Below are 18,065 nucleotides of genomic sequence, written 5' to 3'. Positions count from 1 at the left end.
CTGTCTCAAGGGGAGGTCTTTTGGGCGGTTGAATGCTGTGTGTTATGCAGGAACACAGAGACCGGATGCCCATCTCTAACTGCCAGCATTGTTTTTCCCTTGAGAGACGTGATCCCCATAAAATTTCTATGGGAAGTTGAGGGACAGGAGGTCTGTTCTGTATCTGCTTCCGGCTGGGCAGAGGCGTAGAGCTGTCCCTACCTATTGGATTCACGGAACTCTTACCCTATCTGATCTCAGATGAGAGGAAGGGGTCTTGAGATCCACCTGGAAGACCGTGTTGGACTGGCAACCTTGCTGGGGTATCCTCTGTATCCCCAAGGCCCCTGGATGAGGAAAAATAGATTTTAATTAATAAATCCATTAGCTTTACAGAATCTGTGCCCATTCAACCAGTCATTTGTCCAGGAGCTGGGCCCAGAATGGGCTGGAAGGAACAATAGGCTTCAATGATTACCATCAACAAGTACACTGACTCGGGGGATTAGAAGGGCTTGGGGGCTGTTAGGAAGTCACAGGCTTTTAAGTCCTTATCTGAGAGACATTCTGTGATTCAGACTAGGAGCAATCTGTAGTCCAGGGTTCAGAAAATGATTAGAGGAGTAATCAAAGCCAGGGGCTAAGGAGCTAAGAAACTAGGGAGGAGACAAAATTTCTTTAGTGAGGGAGGCTTAAAACTTTTGTAGTGAGGGAGTTCTCCCATATCACTTACAGAACTGCTTCGAAAAACTATATCCCAATAAAAACAAGCATGCGAATTGCACAGCAGTTGTATTCATAATGGCTAAAAGGTGAAGAAACGAGGATGCCCTTCAGTAGATGGATGCATAGCGAAGCTTCAGTTTCTGGGTGGTGTAAGGTGGTGTCCAGCGTCAATGTAACGGCTGCACGTGATGTCAGAGGGGTGGCAGATGGTGTGAGGCGGGTGATCACTGTGTGAGGGATATGAATGATAAATGTTTAACTATTACATTGTTTTGTACACCCGAGACTAATAAATAAAAAATATATATAGTGTCCAATGCCATTGATTTCTGTGTAGCTCCCCAAGGGAAGGGCAGCAGAATATGCCACCCGAAAATGTGTCTCTTTGGCATAAGGATTATTTTTATCTGATTAATTTTAAAAAATAGCAGATGTAGGAGAATCTGAAAACCAAGTACAGGTTGCCCTTTGGTGAGGGTCATGCCCAGCGTGGAGGTCCCGCCTACTCAGCCAGGTTCAGAGCACAAGGCAGGCAGAGACAGAGAGACAAGAGAATGTCGTCCCACAGGGTGGCCCTTGGGCTCTTTGATGGAAAAGGAGAGCTCGTGCCCGTCCCTGGGCTTTCGTCTGTCTAGTACCACCAAGCACTGGAAAATGGGAACAAATTTCCATCCTTCCTGGGCCCCTGCCAACCTCTCCCACTGTTGTGGGCTGGGGAGAGGGGCTTAACCGGAAGACAGTGAAGGTGCAAAAGTTTGGAGGCCCCTCACCTGCACCAGCTCCTTTCAAGGTGCTGAGAGCGGCCGTAGTTGTTTTATTCCAGTGATTTTGTATTTTCTTCGAAAGTGCTTCCCTCACCCCCACCCCCCGCCATGGAGTTCATACTGGAAAAACAACAGAAACTGTTACCCAACTCAAGGGGTTCCCCCCTTTTAGGTGCTCTATTGAAGAACCAGAGGTGGTTGTTTTGACATAGTTTTATTTCCTTTCAGCAAGTAAAGGAGATGGGGATTCACAGGGAAAGCTCTGTCTTCCCCCAGGGAGGCACAGCCATTGCTTGTATACTCCATTTGCTTAATTACACGTTGATTTCTTCTTTGCAGTTGGCTACACTTACCTGATTGGGTTCTTGTCAAGCTCCTCCATCTGCAAAAATACTGTGCTACATTTCAGCATTTACAAAGAATAGCATCTAGTCATGTGGACAAGTGGGTCCCTACTGAACCTGGTAAGCTGAGGGGAGGGGGTGTGGCAGGCCATGCCAACTCAAGAGACCAAAAGTCACTGCATAGGATGGTCTGAACATACAAATGCCTCACTGAGAGCGGGCACCGTGAGCAGACGCGTCCTAGACCTGCAGCTCAAGTGAGCCTGTTGTCTTTCTGCGTCTAAGATAACATACCCTTGGAAAGTCCGCCGTCCCTTTTTCCAGACCCCTCAGGGCACAAGCCCCTGCACCAGAGCACGAGAGCACAGAACCCCTCCGTTACCTTGTCCCCCCGTGACCATCTCTATGTGCTTAAACGTTATTAACTGCGCTGCACCCACCTATGTAAAAGTATGTGTCTCTGTTCCCTTTCTACCCAATCCCAGAGATACCCCCCCTTGCTTTCTCCAGACCCCTTCGTCTACCAATGGGATCCATGGAACACCCCCCTTCTTCTGTCTCCTCCTTTTATTCTATTGTATAAAACAAAGCTGCAAAACTGCCATCCTCTCCAGTCTGTTGCCGTCCAGCTTCTCCGCAATCGCGGTCAGTTTGTCTCAATAAAATCATGAAGGTTCCCTACAATTCGGACGTTTCTTGCATGGACCGTTAAACCACCCAGACCTTGCGACCCTGGTCCTATCTAACAAAACCGACACGAATCGGGTATTTGATTTTTGTGACTATGGAATGTTTCTGTAATTTTTATTCTGACATCACTCCAGACTTAGGGCAGAAAAGAATACAGATTCTCTGTATCGCCTCCATCCAGGGTCCTCAAACGTTAACATTTCACCCCATTGGCGGGTTCTGCCAGAACTGGGGTCCCCCGCGTTCTCCGGCAGGGCCTCTCGGGGGACTGGCCCGCTCCAACGCGGCGCCCGACCACCTCAGCGTCCCAGCCCTACCCTGACCGCAGGAAGCCAGAGCGTCGGGACCCGCGAGGCACGCCGGGAGGACGGCGCCGACCGATGACGTCACTGCCGCCGCGCCCTTGACGCAAACGTGCATGCGTACGTGCGCGCGCTGCGGCGAGACTACGCTTCCCAGGTGGCCGCGCGGCGGTCCACTTCCGGCGAGCCGCGGAGGACCCGGAAGCGGCAGGCGGGCCGGCGAATCCCGCGGCGACAGGTAGACGGCAAGAGCATGCCGGGCGCCCGGCGGCTGGCGGCGGGCGACGCGTTAGTTACCCGGCGGCGGCGGCGGCGGCGTGCGGCCGCTCTCGTGTGAGCGGCGGCGGCCGGTGTGTCTGGCAAGGGCGCCGAGCGGGCGGCGGGGCCCGCGGCGCGCGGCGAAGCGGGGCGAGCGGGCGCCATGTGGAGCGGCCGCAGCTCCTTCACCAGCCTGGTGGTGGGCGTGTTTGTGGTGTACGTGGTGCACACCTGCTGGGTCATGTACGGCATCGTCTACACTCGCCCGTGCACCGGCGACGGTAACTGCATCCAGCCCTACTTGGCGCGGAGGCCCAAGCTGCAGGTGAGTGCCCGGGGTGGGGGCTCTTCTCACCTGAGCCGGGCAGGGTCTTCCGAATGGGAACCCGGGGCTGGGGGCTCTCCTAGCCGGATCTCTGACCTCCCATCCCATCCCCCAAGGGCCCTGCCTGCATGGTGGCCCCAGGCGGCTCCAGGCGCTTTCCCGGGCGCCCGAGTCGGAGTCCCTCGCGCCGTGGGTCCAGTCAGCCGCACGCTCCGTAGCAAGTTGTTCTGTTGCACTTCTGCAGCAGTCACATCAGAAACGATCGTTCTTCCCCAGGTCAGAGCCCCGCGGGGAGTTAATAGGAAACCTTTCCCCGCCCTGTAGCATCAGACCGCCCTCCTTGGTCAGCTGTTGGATGTGTGTGCTTTCTGGGGGGCCTCGCCAAGCTAATCTTCTTGCCTTCCTTCCCAGCTGAGTGTGTACACCACCACCCGGTCCAACCTCGGTGCTGAGAACAATGTGGATCTTGTCTTGAACGTGGAAGACTTTGACGTGGAGTCCAAATTTGAAAGGTATGGTTATGGGACAAAGTACCAAAGATTCGGTTCATGTCATCAAATGCCATCTTATTTAAAAGCTGGCATTCTGTGCAGAGCAAGGTTACCTCACAGAAGCTATAGTGCCAGCTGTCTTGTGAATGGTGGACGTTTTAATGGGAGACCTGTGTGTCATATGTAAGCAGTCAAACTCTTGTTTTACTTGAAAGTAGCAGATGAGTCTGTCATTTAGGAAGCAGCTGAGACCAGCATCGAGTGGCTGTGGTGTCGCAGCAGCCGTGGGGAGTTTCCGAAGGAGACGGTGTCACAGTGGGGAGGACCTGGAGAACAGAGACAGCAAATGACTCTTCTCTTCCTAGAGGAAGGAGTGTCATGTTTAACTGTGGCTGTAGTGTCGAGTGTCAACAAGCGCACTTAAACATTGGCGTGCTTGTAAGAGTCTACCTTTTCCCTCCACGTCGTCTGGGAGGGATCAGATGGAGTGATGGGACATGTGACGCTGTGTGACAGGAGCGTCCTGTGGCTGGCCTGCCCCAGGGACAGCTGCTGAGGCAGTGTGGTGGGCGGGCATGCACACACTTGGCCTTGGCCACTGTCTGCTTGTGACCTCAACTAGTGGCTGGCTTCTGAGTGCTGGGAAATGGAGGCAGAACACGTAGTCTTTTCAGCTTTCAGGCATTGCCACCCATGCTTCTAGAACACATTCTGTAAACCTCTACCCCTACACCTCTCAGGACAGTCACCGTCAAGTGGGTTTCATTTTTAGTACTCTAAGCTAAAATTAGTTGGCTTGAAAGAGTGTAATTTGTAAAGACAGTTGCATGGTGTCTGCTGTGTGTATGTACGTGGAATGTAAATGTACGTGTTTAAAATTGTAATTTGTCTTGTTTTAGAACAGTTAACGTTTCTGTACCAAAGAAAACAAGAAACAACGGGACACTGTACGCCTATATCTTTCTCCATCATGCTGGCATCCTGCCGTGGCATGACGGGAAGCAGGTGCACCTGGTCAGCCCTCTGACTACCTACATGGTCCCCAAACCAGAAGAGGTCAACCTGCTCACTGGGGAGTCTGCTACTCAGGTGAGCATCTCCATTGTGGTACCAGGCAAACGAAGAGGCACTCTGTCCCTGGAAGTCACACATGTGTGCAGGACGGGAAAGTAAGGCACTGTGATGTTACTGGCACACTGTTCAGCTGAAACATTTCCCACGGGTTACGGATAAACTATACATCCAATTAGTGACGTGCATTTGCAGTAATCCACTGACGTTCTTCACCCGAGCTCCTTCACAGGCCGTGGGACCGCTCGGCCCCCTGGGAGTGTGGGGAGCAGGGAGTGCGCCCCTTCTTGGCGCTCCGCTGCAGTCATCACTTAGAGTTGAGAGACTTACTGCTGCGTGCAGGACGACACCTCTTGGATGTTTATTCTAAGAATGTAATTCAAAGTGATTAAGAGGCCACGTACGTGTTATATTTCATACGTCCATAGAAAACTACGTACCAGGAAACGCTGGGAATCACATAAGTGACCGTGCACAAAGCCCAGGTGGAGTCCTGGTGCTCACACGCATGTTGCATGTGAGGCAGTCACGAACGAGGAGGGTGGCCGCTTTCAGGAAGCATCTGTGGGGCTTCTGCGTGCGCGGGGCCAGGGCCGTCGTGGTTTGGGGCCGGAAAGCCCGCCAGCCTGCTCCAACCTCCGGTTTGCATCCCTGCCGTATGCTTGTGGGGAGCCCTCAGCTCCCTCCAGGGGGATGGGACGGCCCTGCCGCAGAGCCTTCCTGGAGAGTCGAGGCCGTGCGCGTGTGGAGGGTCTTTGGAACACACGAATCCCAGGTGTTAGCTGTTGCTTGTATTTTGGAGCCCATTTTTAATACAAATTGTTACAAACTGTCTTTAGGTAGGAGATAAAGGAAACGACAGTGTTTCCTAGAACTTACCAGTTAGACCTAACAAAGGTTTTCTCGCCAATAAGAGCTGCTTTCTGAATTTAGTGAGGATGGATGTCTACTCATCGGCACGGCTCCTTCCAGCCTGTCTGACATCCGCAGCTTAGAAGCGATCTCCTTGTCAGGCCCACTGCACATGCAGGGTACTCAGCTTCTACCCACCTGCGTCCCCCACTGTCCTCAGGGTCCTTGAGAAGCGGCTGAGTTAGGCTGCAGCCCAAACCACAGCCAGTGAGAGACCAGGACCAGCGTGGCTTCTGGGGAGAGAAGGAGTTGGGGACTGGCAGCGTTGGGCGGCCCCAAGCCGCTGCCTCACACCGTCCATGCCGGTGCCGTTCCCCACCCAGCATTGGCCCCTTTTCCTGATGGTCATTCCTTCCGTTTAGCAGCAGATCGAAGCCGAGAAGTCGACGAGCGCCCTGGAGGAGCCCGTCTCTCACTGGAGACCAAGACTGACACTGAACGTGATGGTGGACAACTTCGTCTTCGATGGGTCCTCCCTGCCCGCCGACGTCCATCGCTACATGAAGATGTGCGTGTCCTGGGCGGGTGGTGACTGAGGACCGCAGGATGGGAGTGAGCAGGGCACGCCTGCTCGCCTGCTTTGAGCACGGCGCCTTTGCCTGCTGCGCTGACAGCAGGTGGCGACCCCAGTGGTGTGGGGGTAGAGGAAGCCCCCCCCGGGATCGTGACCCACCAAACCCCTGCCTCTCTGAGCCATCCCTGAGATCAGAGGCCCGGGGGCACCACCAGGCCTGTGCCTGCTCTCTGGGAGTTCTTGCTGACCAAGTGGTGGCACGAATGAAACCGGAAGGGAGCCCCCTGCCCTTTGCCCTGGGCCGAGCCTTCCCTTGGAGAGAACACGGGAGCATTGAGGAGAGCGTGTCACTCGACTTTTGTCCTGGCTGCATTCTGACTGCGTCCACTAGGGTGCCATGGCCGGTCTTATCGTGACTCGTGTGTGGACTTAGAATTAGCCTTTCCGCCGTGTGTCCCTGCCGCTTGCCGTCACTGGTTCAGCATGACTGTTAACATTGATTGCCCGGCTTAGACTTCACACATCTGCAGGCCTCAGGGAGCCTGCTGTGAGCTTAGGACCTGTCAGCAGGTCCTCACGGGCCCCGAGGAGTGGCCACGACCACACTTGTTCTTCCCTCGTCAGTGGCCCCTGTGGTGGGGTTAGGAGGGCCTTTCCTTTTGTGAGTTTAAGTCGTGGTTTTGCATCATGATACGTTCACATAGCTCAGTGACAGCGGCATTCGGTGCTAGGCCCCCACTCCTGTCCTCTGGTCCCCCCACCCCCCAGGCATGAGTAGCAGATGGGTTTGTACTTCTGCTGTCACCGTCTTGCTGGGCCACCCTCGCTCTTGTTTTACACCCCGATGATGATGCGCTGCGCGGCCGGGTTACCGTTTATGTCCCCCGTCCCCCTGGTGTCCGCTGGGTGCTGTCACTGCGGCTGGGACGGCTGTGACCAGGAGCAGCTGAGGTGTGGGCTGGGATTCTCGGGCACGTGGCATCGCGGCTGCGGTCAGTTCCAAGGTGAGAGGGCTCGCCCTGACTGGACTGCTTCTCCCCAGGGTCCAGCTGGGGAGCACGGTGCATTACCTCCCCATCCTGTTCATCGACCAGCTCAGCAATCGGGTGAAGGACCTCATGGTGAGTGCTGGCCCTCAGTCTTGCGGTGACAGCTTGTGCCTGGGGTGCTCCCTCCAGTGTGGCGCGGGTCCCCTGGCAAGGCCGGGGGAGGGCTTGCGAGGCGCTTCAGTACGTGTACGGACCAGGGGTGCATGGGCTTCTGGGCAGGCGCTTGTCAGCTGAAATGGTCAGTGAACGAGGTTCCTGCTGCGAACAAGCAGGCAATTCAGGAAGTGTTCTGAGCAGCTGGCCCTGCCTGTTAGCGCCTGTCCCGAGGGCCGGGGTGCAGGTGTGCACGTGGACAGCTGGACAGCAGCTGCGGGCCCATGTTATGGAGGGGCAGCCACACGCCTGCTCCCCCAGGCTGGAAAGGAGGGGAAAGAAGCGAGGCCGGCCTTTGGTCAGGAACAACGACAACAGTGGTTGGGATTAACTAAGCATGCCAGGCGCCGTGCTGAGTGCCCCCCAGGTGTTGGGAGGCATGTCCCTGTGCTCCATGCTTATCCAGGCCTACCCCGGGTCACACAGCTGTCCCCGCTGAGGTCACGTCTGCGTGGAGCCGGATAACTGACCGTTCCAGAGCGCCACTGCTCACTGGTGACTGCCTGAGGAGCCCGGCCACGCGCCCAGCAGCTCTAAATGGACACTCGCTCCCTCTCAGCTGAGGAAGCTGAGGCCAGGAGAGCGTAGGGAGCCCTCGGTGCGCTGTGGCAGCAGGGAACCCAGCCCCTAACCGGGCTGGACCTTTTGGGCCCCTGCCCAGTTCTGCCGCCACCTCCTGGCGGAGGCACTCAGAAATGACCGTCCCCGCTCTGCTGCTCCCCGGGGCGTGGGGTCCCTAACACGCAGCATCCTGCACTTTGCTGGGCGCCACAGCACCTGGCCTGCAGGTTGGGGTGGGCAGTTGTTCCTCCTCAGCCTTTTCTGGAGTGTGCTGTGCTGTGTGCGCAGCCCTCGGCCACACCAGGCTCATCTGAGCTGCACACAACGGTGCTGGGTGGCCCTGGCAGCTGCCATGGTCGCCCCTGGAAAGGGACTTGGGAAGCGGAGAGGAGACAAGTCTGGCTGGGTCGCTGGCGGCTGTGGGCAGCATCTGCAGTGCCCACATTCTCCTGGTTGCCACGCGGCTTAGGAAAAGGCCTGACACGTGAGAGCGCTGAGAGTCTCAGAACGGGCACATGATGGGCAGCCAGCTTTGCCCAGCTCACCTCCTGCCACTAACACTGTGTCTCCCTTGGGGCTGCTTTGCAGGAGTGCCATCTTTGGAGAACAGCCAAGCCCGCTGGGGTGACGGGTGCTGCCCACCCCCAGAGCCGAGGCAGTGGCACCTCCTGGGGCGGGCTTGGCTTGTTGCCGCACGTCCTGAGGCCGCTGTGCTGTGTGGGGTGGCCCAGACGCCTGGGCATAGTGTCCCGTTGATCCTGGCACATCTGGTGGCTGGGCCTGTGATACTAGCTGTGCTCACTGAGGGGTCGTGGCGAATGTGGAATATGACCCTGTGGGTGTGCCCAGGACCCTCGGGGTGCGGGTGTCACTGCCCCGTGTGCTGGCAGAGGCCTCCCTCCTGGGGCCTGGCCCCTGCCGATATGTCTGCTGCCAGACCGCGGGACCGACCGCGTTTTCCTTGCTGAGGCAGCCTCTACCCCAATTCTGTGCGTCCTCATGAGCCCAGCCTGAGTGCTGCCGCCTCCTGGAGCTTTCTGCTGGCCCTCGGTGGAGTGACTGCCCCTGCCCTGCAGTCTGGGGCATTAGGCCCGTGGGTGCCGGTGGCCGCGCGGGTCTCCCACTCCGTCTCCTGCCCTTCCCGGCCGGGCCTGTGCTTAGCTCAGCGTCATGCACGTCGCTAGTCCTGGCACATGGGGTAGCCAGGAAGGACCACGGACCCTCAGGGTTCCTTGAGGGAGAGGGGCATTTAGCTAGGGTGTGGCCATAACACGTACGTAGGAGTGTCGGGTCTGGAGCTTGGGGATAGGTGCACAGTGGTCCCACCAAGGTGGAAGGACGCTGGCCGGTGGCGGTGCTCCCGGCAGGGCAGGCTCTGACTGGCGCCCTTCCGTCAGGTCATAAACCACTCCAGCACCGAGCTGCCGCTGACCGTGTGCTACGACCGCATCTCGCTGGGGAAGCTGCGTTTCTGGATCCACATGCAGGACGCCGTGCTCTCCCTGCAGCAGCTCGGTGAGGCCGCCGTGCCGGCCATCCTGGGCCTGGGTCCTTGTCGTCCCCGCCCTCGGAGGCACTGTAATCCCGGGCTGGGGGTTCCCTCATGTAACCCCAGGGGTCATCCAATGTCCAGTTTCCCCATCTCTGCAGAGCCCTCGCTGTTCCCTGAGAGCCTGCTCTTCTCGGGACATCATGTCCAGAACGCCACAGTTTGGGGCAGGGGACCTCTCCCCCCACACAACCCTCAGGAGTGTCTGTGACGTGAAGTGAGGTTGACACAGTCTATTTTGCGTTGTATTTCTTTTCAGGGTTTTCAGAGAAAGATGCTGATGAAGTGAAAGGAATCTTTGTTGACACCAACTTATATTTCTTAGCGTTGACCTTCTTTGTCGCAGCATTTCACGTGAGTGGGTCACTGAGTCCTTGGTGATGACACTGGCAGGCGTGGGTGGCTCCCAGGGCACCAGCTGTCCTTTGCTGGGGGAGTGGTGTAGCTGTGTCCTGTGCGGCAGCCCCTTGGTGGCCAGCAGACCTGAGGATCCGCAGGCCGTCATGCCAGGACCTTTCTGCCAGCTCAGAAGAGGGTGTCTGAACCTCGAGAACTGGCCACCTTAAGACTTGGGACTTGGCTGTTTGGGAAAGAAATCCAAAATCACCGAGATGAAGGGATGACAGTAACATGAGTATTTCGCTGTCACCACAGGGTGGCCGTGCCAGACTCGGTCAGGGTGGGAGGGTGCGACGGCATAGGCTGGGGGGCTCTGAGTGCCTGGGCCTCAGCCGCCGGTTCAGCTAAAACTTGCCAAAGCCTCTGGGAAACAGCACATTTATCAAAAGGTCGTATCTCAGAATGAGCCCTTGCTGTGACCAGAGGGGAACGTCAGGTGCCCCTGCGGGCAGCCCGCCTTGCAGGCTGGTTGTAGGCATCGGCCTGGCCCACGGTGACCACAGCGTGGTGCGTGAGACACGTGGGGCCACCTCACTGTGCCCTGTGCACACCTGCAGGCTCACGTTAACAGATGGCGTTGCCGTCCCCTCCTCTTTTCAGCTTCTCTTCGATTTCCTGGCATTTAAAAATGACATCAGCTTCTGGAAGAAAAGGAAGAGCATGACTGGAATGTCCACTAAAGCAGGTAGGCGCCGTCAATGTCGGAGCCCTTCCCGGAGCACGTGCTGCCGTCACAGAGACGGGTCTGCAGGCCCCTTTGAGACCTGAAGTTATGACCCTGTGACAAACCCTCCCCCGGTCCCATTCAGGACAGGCCTCTAGGTCACGCGTGGTGATAACTGGGAGGGAGCTGTCACCGAGGAGGACAGGCCACGGGATGCAATAGCTGGGGCCCGTGTCGGTGAGGACGGGGAGGCCGGTCCCCAGCGCCCGGTGTGTCGGCCAGGCGAGCGCCTGAGACGAGAGGCGGGTCTTTCCTCCCATGGCAGTGACACACCCAAGTGGGTGGTCTGGGGTGCCTGGGTCCCTCTCCTCATGTCACCCGTGTCTGGTTTCCTCAGAATACCTCCATCCCCTGCTGAGTCCTCCTGCCCCCCCCCCCGCATTTTCACAGGGGGAAGGAGGGGGCAATAGATGGCTGCGGCCATGAGCAGGGTTTGTGGGTCCTTGAGTCTGCCCACGGAAGGTAGCCGGGCATCTTTGCCCCCGTGACCACGTGGAGCTGGCTCTGCCGCTTCTGCCCAGACGCACTTCCTCTGGCAGGACGTTCCCAGTGGGCGGCAGCACTTAATAAGTAGGACTTCAAGAGAGGAAGCTCAATGCTTTTATCAGGGAACTGGTACAAAGCAGGAGGGTGTGACCTAGGAGAACGGGAAAGCAAGTCGTAATTCTGCTCAAGAACCTGTTTTCTCAGCTTAATTTCTGTGTGTGTGTGTGTGTGTGTGTGTGTGTTAAAGGGTGACTTACACACAGTCACATTGCTGGGGTTACTTTGTGTTTGGTTCTGGAGCCTTTCAGAACCATTTCAAACTGTGTTCTCCGGCCGCATGTGGCCCACTGTGCAGTTAGTATACAAAGTGGGAGGAATACTGCAGGTCCGCGTGCGTGAGTGTGCATGTGAGTGCATGTGAGTGCACATGTGCACGTGTGGTGGGCACCCTCTCAGCACGCCCTCTGTCCCCAGTGCTCTGGCGCTGCTTCAGCACGGTGGTCATCTTCCTGTTCCTGCTGGACGAGCAGACGAGCCTTCTGGTGCTGGTCCCCGCGGGCATCGGAGCGGCCATCGAGGTGAGCTGTGGTGCGTGTGGCCGGCCTTGGGCCCAGGCGCTCAGCGCAGTCAGAACCCATGTGACTGTGTCAGGATGTGCGGCCACCTACACAGGCAGCTGCTGTGGTTCCTTGGCCAGAGCAGGAGCCTGGAAGGTGACATCAGGTGACCCTGCGGTTCCCGTTGGAGCATGCCAGCTCATCACACCCTCACGGCGCGTTCTGACACGTTGTCTGCAGTCCCCAGCAGCTCGCCAGTGTGCGGTGTGGCCCTGTGATGGCCCTGGCTGTGTGGGGCTCAGAAGGGGATCCCTGGGGGGTAGGCAGGCTTGGGCCGAGCCTCGACGACAAAGGTGGGGTTGGGAAGGTGGAGGGAGGCGGTGGCCTCCATGTCCCCACTCTGCCACCCAACTTGCATGGCTCTCAGGTCGGGCTGTGCTTTTCACGCCCATGCAGGAGGGCAGTGGCTGGGGACTGTCCCATAACCACAGTGTGGACACCACTTTTAAAGGTGGCTGTGCCCGGCCTACTCCGTGGGGCAGCAGCTGGGCCTGGGCCCTGGAGAGACCCTGGAGAGACTGGAGGCAGGCTGGGTTGGGTGGGCCAGCCGAGCAACGAGCTGGGAAGAGGACTCAGCCCAGAGGAGGACGGCCAGGCTGAGGGCCGGTTGGCTGGCGCTGAGAGGAGGGGTGGCGCCATGTGGGGGACCCTGCTGGGTGGCCGGGGGTCCGTGAGGAGCAGCAGGGGACCCGTGGACAGCTGGGGCCGGTACGTAAGGGTCTGAGTGCTGACTTCTGGCCTCGAGCTGTCGGGATCCTCAGGGTCAGTTTCCGTTTCTTCCCAGCTGTGGAAAGTGAAAAAGGCTCTGAAGATGAGCGTTATGTGGAGAGGCCTGAGGCCCGAGTTCCAGGTGAGCAAGGCTGCTCTGTGCTTTGGACGTCGTCATCCTGTTCCCTCTTGTCCGACACCATCTGCTTCCCATCCTTGCACGTGCCACAGCTCGTGTACCAGGGCACTTCCTGGCTGCACTGACAAGGGGTGGAGCAGGTGACTGTCACCCAGTGGCATTGCTGCCATCCGATAGCCGGAACAGTTCCCTCGGTGGACCCAGCGTCGGTTCTGTGATCACGGCTCATTCTGGGCTTGCATGGGGACCCCCAATTGCAGACCGAATAGTGCCTGTAAGCTCCGAGGACGCTGGTCTGAGGGCTCCCGCAGGTGGTTCCAGCCGGCTGCCCAGCCAGCCAGTGGGTTGGTGGGTTACGGGCTTGAAGCTCGCTCTGCCCTCTGTGGGGACTTCAGCTGAGGGGAAGTCCCGTTGTGCAGGTCCTAGACAGGTCGGGGACAGGATGCTTGGCAGGTGGGAAACAGCCTGTAGTCCCTAGAGGCGCCCAGGCACCCACCTTCACCGATCAGAGAGCAGCGTGTTTCCGTGCAGAGCAGCCTCGCACTCGGCCCGGGCACGCGGGTGGAGGCGGGCTCGTGCTCACTGGCCCGCCTCCCGTCACTCACTTGACATGACTGTATTGCGTTTTACAACAGTTTGGCACCTACAGTGAATCTGAGAGGAGAACAGAGGAGTACGACACTCAGGTGAGCAGCAGGGGCCTGCGGAGCGTGTGTGCCTGGCACACAGACAGCTGAGTGCCCAGAAGACATGGTCGTGCTGGGACCTTCACCGTAGGAGCTGTTTCCCTGAAGGGGTGGCCACAGTCCCGAATAGATTCCGACTGGGAAAGGAGGGGCACGAGACTTCTCCCTGTTTCCTGGTCCCTGCAGGTGACCCCGCACAGCTGGGGAATGTTTATCTTCATAAGTGGACTTGTCCTCAGGCTCGTGGTACCTGCAGGCCAACCCTGTCGTGTGCCAGCTACTATGGGAGCTGCGGCTTTTGTTTGATCATGCAGTCTTCCCCGGGCGGGGAGGCTTTATTTATTGGCTTAATGGGTACCCACTTGCAGTCTGATTTTTATTGGGGTTGCAGTGAAGTTCAAATCCCAGTAAATACAGGTACGACTGCAGTGACTTGGGCGTCCCAGGAGTTTTTCCAGATTTCTTTCCATCCTGTTTCTTCATGGGTTTGTCATAGGCTGGTTGGTTTGGGGTAAGCCGGCATTGGTATGCTGTTGTTGATGTCATGGTCCCCTCAGCTGCGCCCTGGGTGCTGTGCGCTCTCACTGTGGGTGTGACAGACGCAGCCTGGAGTGTCCACCAGTCCCACAGCTGCTATGTGCGTGGGTCTCTTGCCCTGCCTGTGAGTCGAGGTTTCAGGGGGGACTCTAATGGGGAATGCTGTTGTCTGCAGGCCATGAAGTACCTGTCGTATGTACTGTACCCCCTGTGCATTGGGGGCGCCGTCTACTCGCTGCTGAACGTTAAATATAAGAGGTACGGGGGCCGCACTCACCCGGACAGCCCGCTCAGCCACCATGTGCTCGGCAGAGAGAGCTGGGGTCTTCGTCGTTGGTCCCGTGGGTTTGGGAGCAATGTAAAAGCAGCCCCGGAATTAGAGGCACCGCTACGGGGGGCGGGGGGGGGGCACGGCCTGCCCCGCCCCTTTGTCCTGAGCAGTGGCCGTGTAGGGAGGGACAGCACAGCGTCCAGGTGACAGCCAATGAGTTTGACCAGGGAACATGTGGCTGTTGCGTGTGGGCTGGGGGAGCGTGGGGGTGTGCCCTGGGGGCTGCAGGGGCCTGGGGGTGCGCTGGGACGTGCCCTGGGGGCTGCAGGGGCCTGTGGGAGCGCTGGGGCGTGCTCTGGGGGCTGCAGGGGCCTGGGTGAGCGTGGGGGCATGCTCTGGGGGCTGCAGGGGCCTGGGGGAGCGCGGGGGCACGGCCCCAGGGGCTGTGCAGGGCAGGACTACAGCCAGGGCTTGGTTGTCTGACTGGCAGCTCTGAAGGATGGCTGTCAGAGCAGACCCCCAGTTTGCAGACTCCATACCTTGCAAGGGAAAGAGTCATGGTTGTCACGTAACAGACAGTGGCTCGTGGGCGACGTCAGGCCTCTCACAGTGACAGCTCTCTCTTCTTTCCAGTTGGTATTCTTGGTTAATCAACAGCTTCGTCAATGGTGAGTCCTGTGGTTTCCTGTTCTGGTAACAGCATTTACGGCAGGTCCCTTTCTGCCCGTGATGTGAGGTCACCTTGTCAGGCCCTGCTCTGCACACTCGGCTCGGCCCCAGGCTGCCCGGTTTGCCGTGAGCCCTGAGCAGTGTCCTCCATGCCCCCGTGCAATGCCCGCCGTGACCAGCACCTCCCCACAGCTGACCCCTGAGAGCACGGGGCTCGGCGTGGCCGTGCCTTCACAGGCACTGGGGGTCTGCGGGTAGGCGGGAGGGGCTTTCAGACTGCCTCGCTCGCTCGGGGTGGTTCCCAAACCTGGCTCAGCCCTGGGGCCCTGGGTGTTGGAGGGAACGTGTGCTCTACAGCCGTGTCTGTCTCCCCAGGGGTGTATGCCTTCGGCTTCCTCTTCATGCTGCCTCAGCTCTTCGTCAACTACAAGGTAAGAGGTGTCCCTGTGTGCTTGTATGGTGGCTCCTGACGCTTGACCCCTGACCCACACCATTTATCCTTGTTCCCAGATGAAGTCAGTGGCACACCTGCCCTGGAAGGCCTTCACCTACAAGGTCAGTGTTTCGCCTGCAGGGGGCGCTCTGGGAGTGCAGGGCCGTAGGGGTGGGTCCCGTCTCCCCTTGTCCCTTGGGTCCTGGCATGTCGCCAGTCCAGAGTCCTCCACCTCCTTTTCCGCTCTTACTGTCGCTCCGAGAGTCACTTGCACTTCGGCGAGTCTGCTGTGAAGTGATTGGCTGACGGGCTCTGGAGCGGACACGGTTGGGCAGTCATCTGGGCCTGTGCCGGACCCTGACGGCCGCTGCCTGACCATACTCGCTGGCCCGCAGGCCTTTAACACCTTCATCGATGACGTCTTTGCCTTCATCATCACCATGCCCACCTCTCACCGCCTGGCGTGCTTCAGGGATGACGTGGTGTTCCTCGTCTACCTGTATCAGCGATGGTGAGTCCCGCCGACACCACAGCTGTTGTCTTGGGGGGAGGACAGGACTCGCGCTGGCGCTCGTGTGTTCCCGTTGCCGGTGGGAGGCCACGGAAGACGTTATTCGGAGAGTGCTGAGTGGCTGCGCCAGCCTCTGCAAGCCCTTCTCTCCACAGGCACAAAGGGGTCACCCAGCCCGGCCTGTGCTGTGCTCCCCCAGGAGCCGGGCTCAGGGCCCCGGGCAGGCCTTCCCTGGGGGCGGCGTGTGGCCCCTCTGCTCTGATCGGCCTTGAGCCACCAACAGGAGGCAAACCCCACAGCACTCTCCTGCCGTAAGCTTGACGGTTCGATTCTTAATTGTTGGGCCTGGAGGACACGCATCGTGTTGTTACAGGCTCTACCCCGTGGACAGGAGCAGAGTGAACGAATTCGGGGAGTCCTATGAGGAGCGGCCCCAGCGGAAACCCCATGCAGACTGAGCCCTGGCCGGGGCCACTCCCAGCCACACAGCGCAGCTCAGGCGGTCAGCTGACTGCACGTGTGGGACGCTTCCGGTGACTTGCCTGGGCATTACTTCTGCATTGCCAAAACCTCTGGGCGTTTCTCCGTCTCCTGAGTCCCTGATGGTGTTTGAGGAGCTGGCAGCAGTCACGATGCCCCCATGTGCAGACTTCCTACTCGGCCCAGGACGGCCCAGGGTCGGTGGGCTGCACTGTCACCCGCAGACTTGGAGGCAGGGAGGGGCTCCAAGTATCAAATGCCTCTAATCCGTGCTATGGGCTTTGGGATCAATTGCTTTTCTCTTTGTTTAACACTTGACTGTTTTAAAGCTTAATGTATGTACGTTTGTATTTTAAAATAAATTTCTCTGGCTGTAACGTTTTCTTGGCCTGGTCCAGTACGGGAAGCGTTTCAGATACTTCTGCTTACCCTGCCCAGAAACGAGCACCTGATGTGGGCTCGTTCACGTGTTTGCAGAAAGGATGGATGTGAAGCCCCCTCCCAGCCTTGGAGTCGGGCGTTCTTGCACATTGTGTCTGGTGTTAGAGGCACTTATCGTGCGGCCGTGGCTGCCGGGCTGACTGTGCTGCTATTGGATGAACACCGTAGGCTAATGCAGGCAGCCCAGGTGGGCAGAGAGACCAGGTTTGGGGGCAAGGTGTAGTCGTATCGGTGAAATCACTCCCGAGGACCGGCTCTCAGCACGTTTGTGCGTGCACACAGTGGGTGGCTGGCTGTGTTGGTGACACCGACAGCAGTATCTTGGCCCGACAGCCGTGGGCTTGGAGATCAGTCATCTCACCATCAAGGGTCGTCTTGGTGCTTTGGCCAACCCAGAAGTCCACGAATGGGCCCCTCCTGGGTAGAAAGTACAGCCACGCGGGCAGCGTCACCTGGCGTCTTGGGAGCACGTGTCCCCCACTCATCCACGCTCGCTGTCCAGGAGCCCGTCAGGAAGGAGCAACTTGCAGTTACGGTGCGTGAGCCTCACTCGATGACCTGAAAGAAGACCCTGGTTTCAAAATCACCCTTTATCATCAGAATGCTGAGGAGTCCAGGGCCCTGTGGGCAGTCTCTGAGGCTTGTCACCTGCCCCGAAACCATGACGCTCAGGACGACCCCATAGGCTGGCCTTCTGTGCCCACTAGCTTCACATACGTGTTTTGCTTTTTGGGGAGGCACCGGCTTCTGCATGAGGACGCGTCAGCTATGTGGACACGGCTCCGACAACATGCTTCATGAACAGACCACCTGGCTCGGCCCAGGGGCTCTGGTGGCCTGGTGCCAGTTCCATCGGCGGGTCACGGGTTGACATCACACAGACCTTACTTCCTTGCATTCGAAGGCTAAGACTTGGCAGACTTAGAAAGTTCTCTGCAGATCTTTGCTGCTCTCACTTGCACTGTCCTTATAAAACATGTCAGGAGGACACATGTTTTTCCGTGACACCTGCTCGTGGCTGACAGGCTGCATGCAGGTGGACCTGATAAGCGGGCAGCAGTGTGGGAACAGGGTTTTCCAAAAGGCCCTTTGGAAATCCTAAGGACGGGCAGCCGGGGGTGGAACACCCTAGTCTGCCGGATTCTCTGTTTCTGCAGTCCCAGCCTGGCTTCCAGTGGCCCTCCAGTGACATTCTTTTTCAGGTTGCAAATGCCATTGCACGTGGACCAGTCTTGTCTCGTGAATGTGGAAGTCACGTTCTTTTAAAAGGAATGTT

General features: G+C 58.1%; 1 protein-coding gene across 3 annotated transcripts; it reads left to right on the top strand.

Annotated features, from left to right (window-relative positions):
* The first annotated feature begins 3,132 nt into the window (after positions 1-3,132).
* Positions 3,133-16,350, top strand: CLPTM1L (CLPTM1 like). Of its 3 annotated transcripts, none has more exons than XM_033110943.1 (17): positions 3,133-3,388; positions 3,800-3,900; positions 4,779-4,968; positions 6,225-6,370; positions 7,419-7,497; positions 9,537-9,654; positions 9,948-10,042; positions 10,688-10,772; positions 11,772-11,875; positions 12,699-12,764; positions 13,397-13,447; positions 14,160-14,242; positions 14,889-14,923; positions 15,300-15,355; positions 15,435-15,479; positions 15,753-15,868; positions 16,260-16,350. In XM_033110943.1, the coding sequence occupies exons 1-17, from the start codon at positions 3,227-3,229 to the stop codon at positions 16,324-16,326; spliced, it is 1,599 nt and encodes a 532-aa protein (XP_032966834.1). In that variant the 5' UTR covers positions 3,133-3,226; the 3' UTR covers positions 16,327-16,350. The 3 variants fall into 3 exon arrangements, with proteins under 3 accessions (XP_032966834.1, XP_032966832.1, XP_032966833.1); XM_033110941.1 differs by having other exon boundaries at positions 3,135-3,388; positions 16,242-16,350; XM_033110942.1 differs by having other exon boundaries at positions 3,187-3,388; positions 6,228-6,370; positions 16,242-16,350.
* The last annotated feature ends 1,715 nt before the right edge of the window (positions 16,351-18,065 follow it).

The sequence above is a fragment of the Rhinolophus ferrumequinum genome, chromosome 7, assembly GCF_004115265.2.
Source record: "Rhinolophus ferrumequinum isolate MPI-CBG mRhiFer1 chromosome 7, mRhiFer1_v1.p, whole genome shotgun sequence".
Taxonomy (NCBI): domain Eukaryota; kingdom Metazoa; phylum Chordata; class Mammalia; order Chiroptera; family Rhinolophidae; genus Rhinolophus; species Rhinolophus ferrumequinum.
Note: the sequence above shows the minus strand (reverse complement) of the source record. Positions and strands in the feature narration are given on the sequence as shown.

Coding starts and splice junctions, on each gene's coding strand:
- CLPTM1L (XM_033110941.1), top strand. CDS start 3,227: ATGTGGAGCGGCCGCAGCTCCTTCACCAGCCTGGTGGTGGGCGTGTTT. Junction 3,389..3,799: donor CGCGGAGGCCCAAGCTGCAG/GTGAGTGCCCGG, acceptor CTTCCTTCCCAG/CTGAGTGTGTACACCACCAC. Junction 3,901..4,778: donor GTGGAGTCCAAATTTGAAAG/GTATGGTTATGG, acceptor GTCTTGTTTTAG/AACAGTTAACGTTTCTGTAC.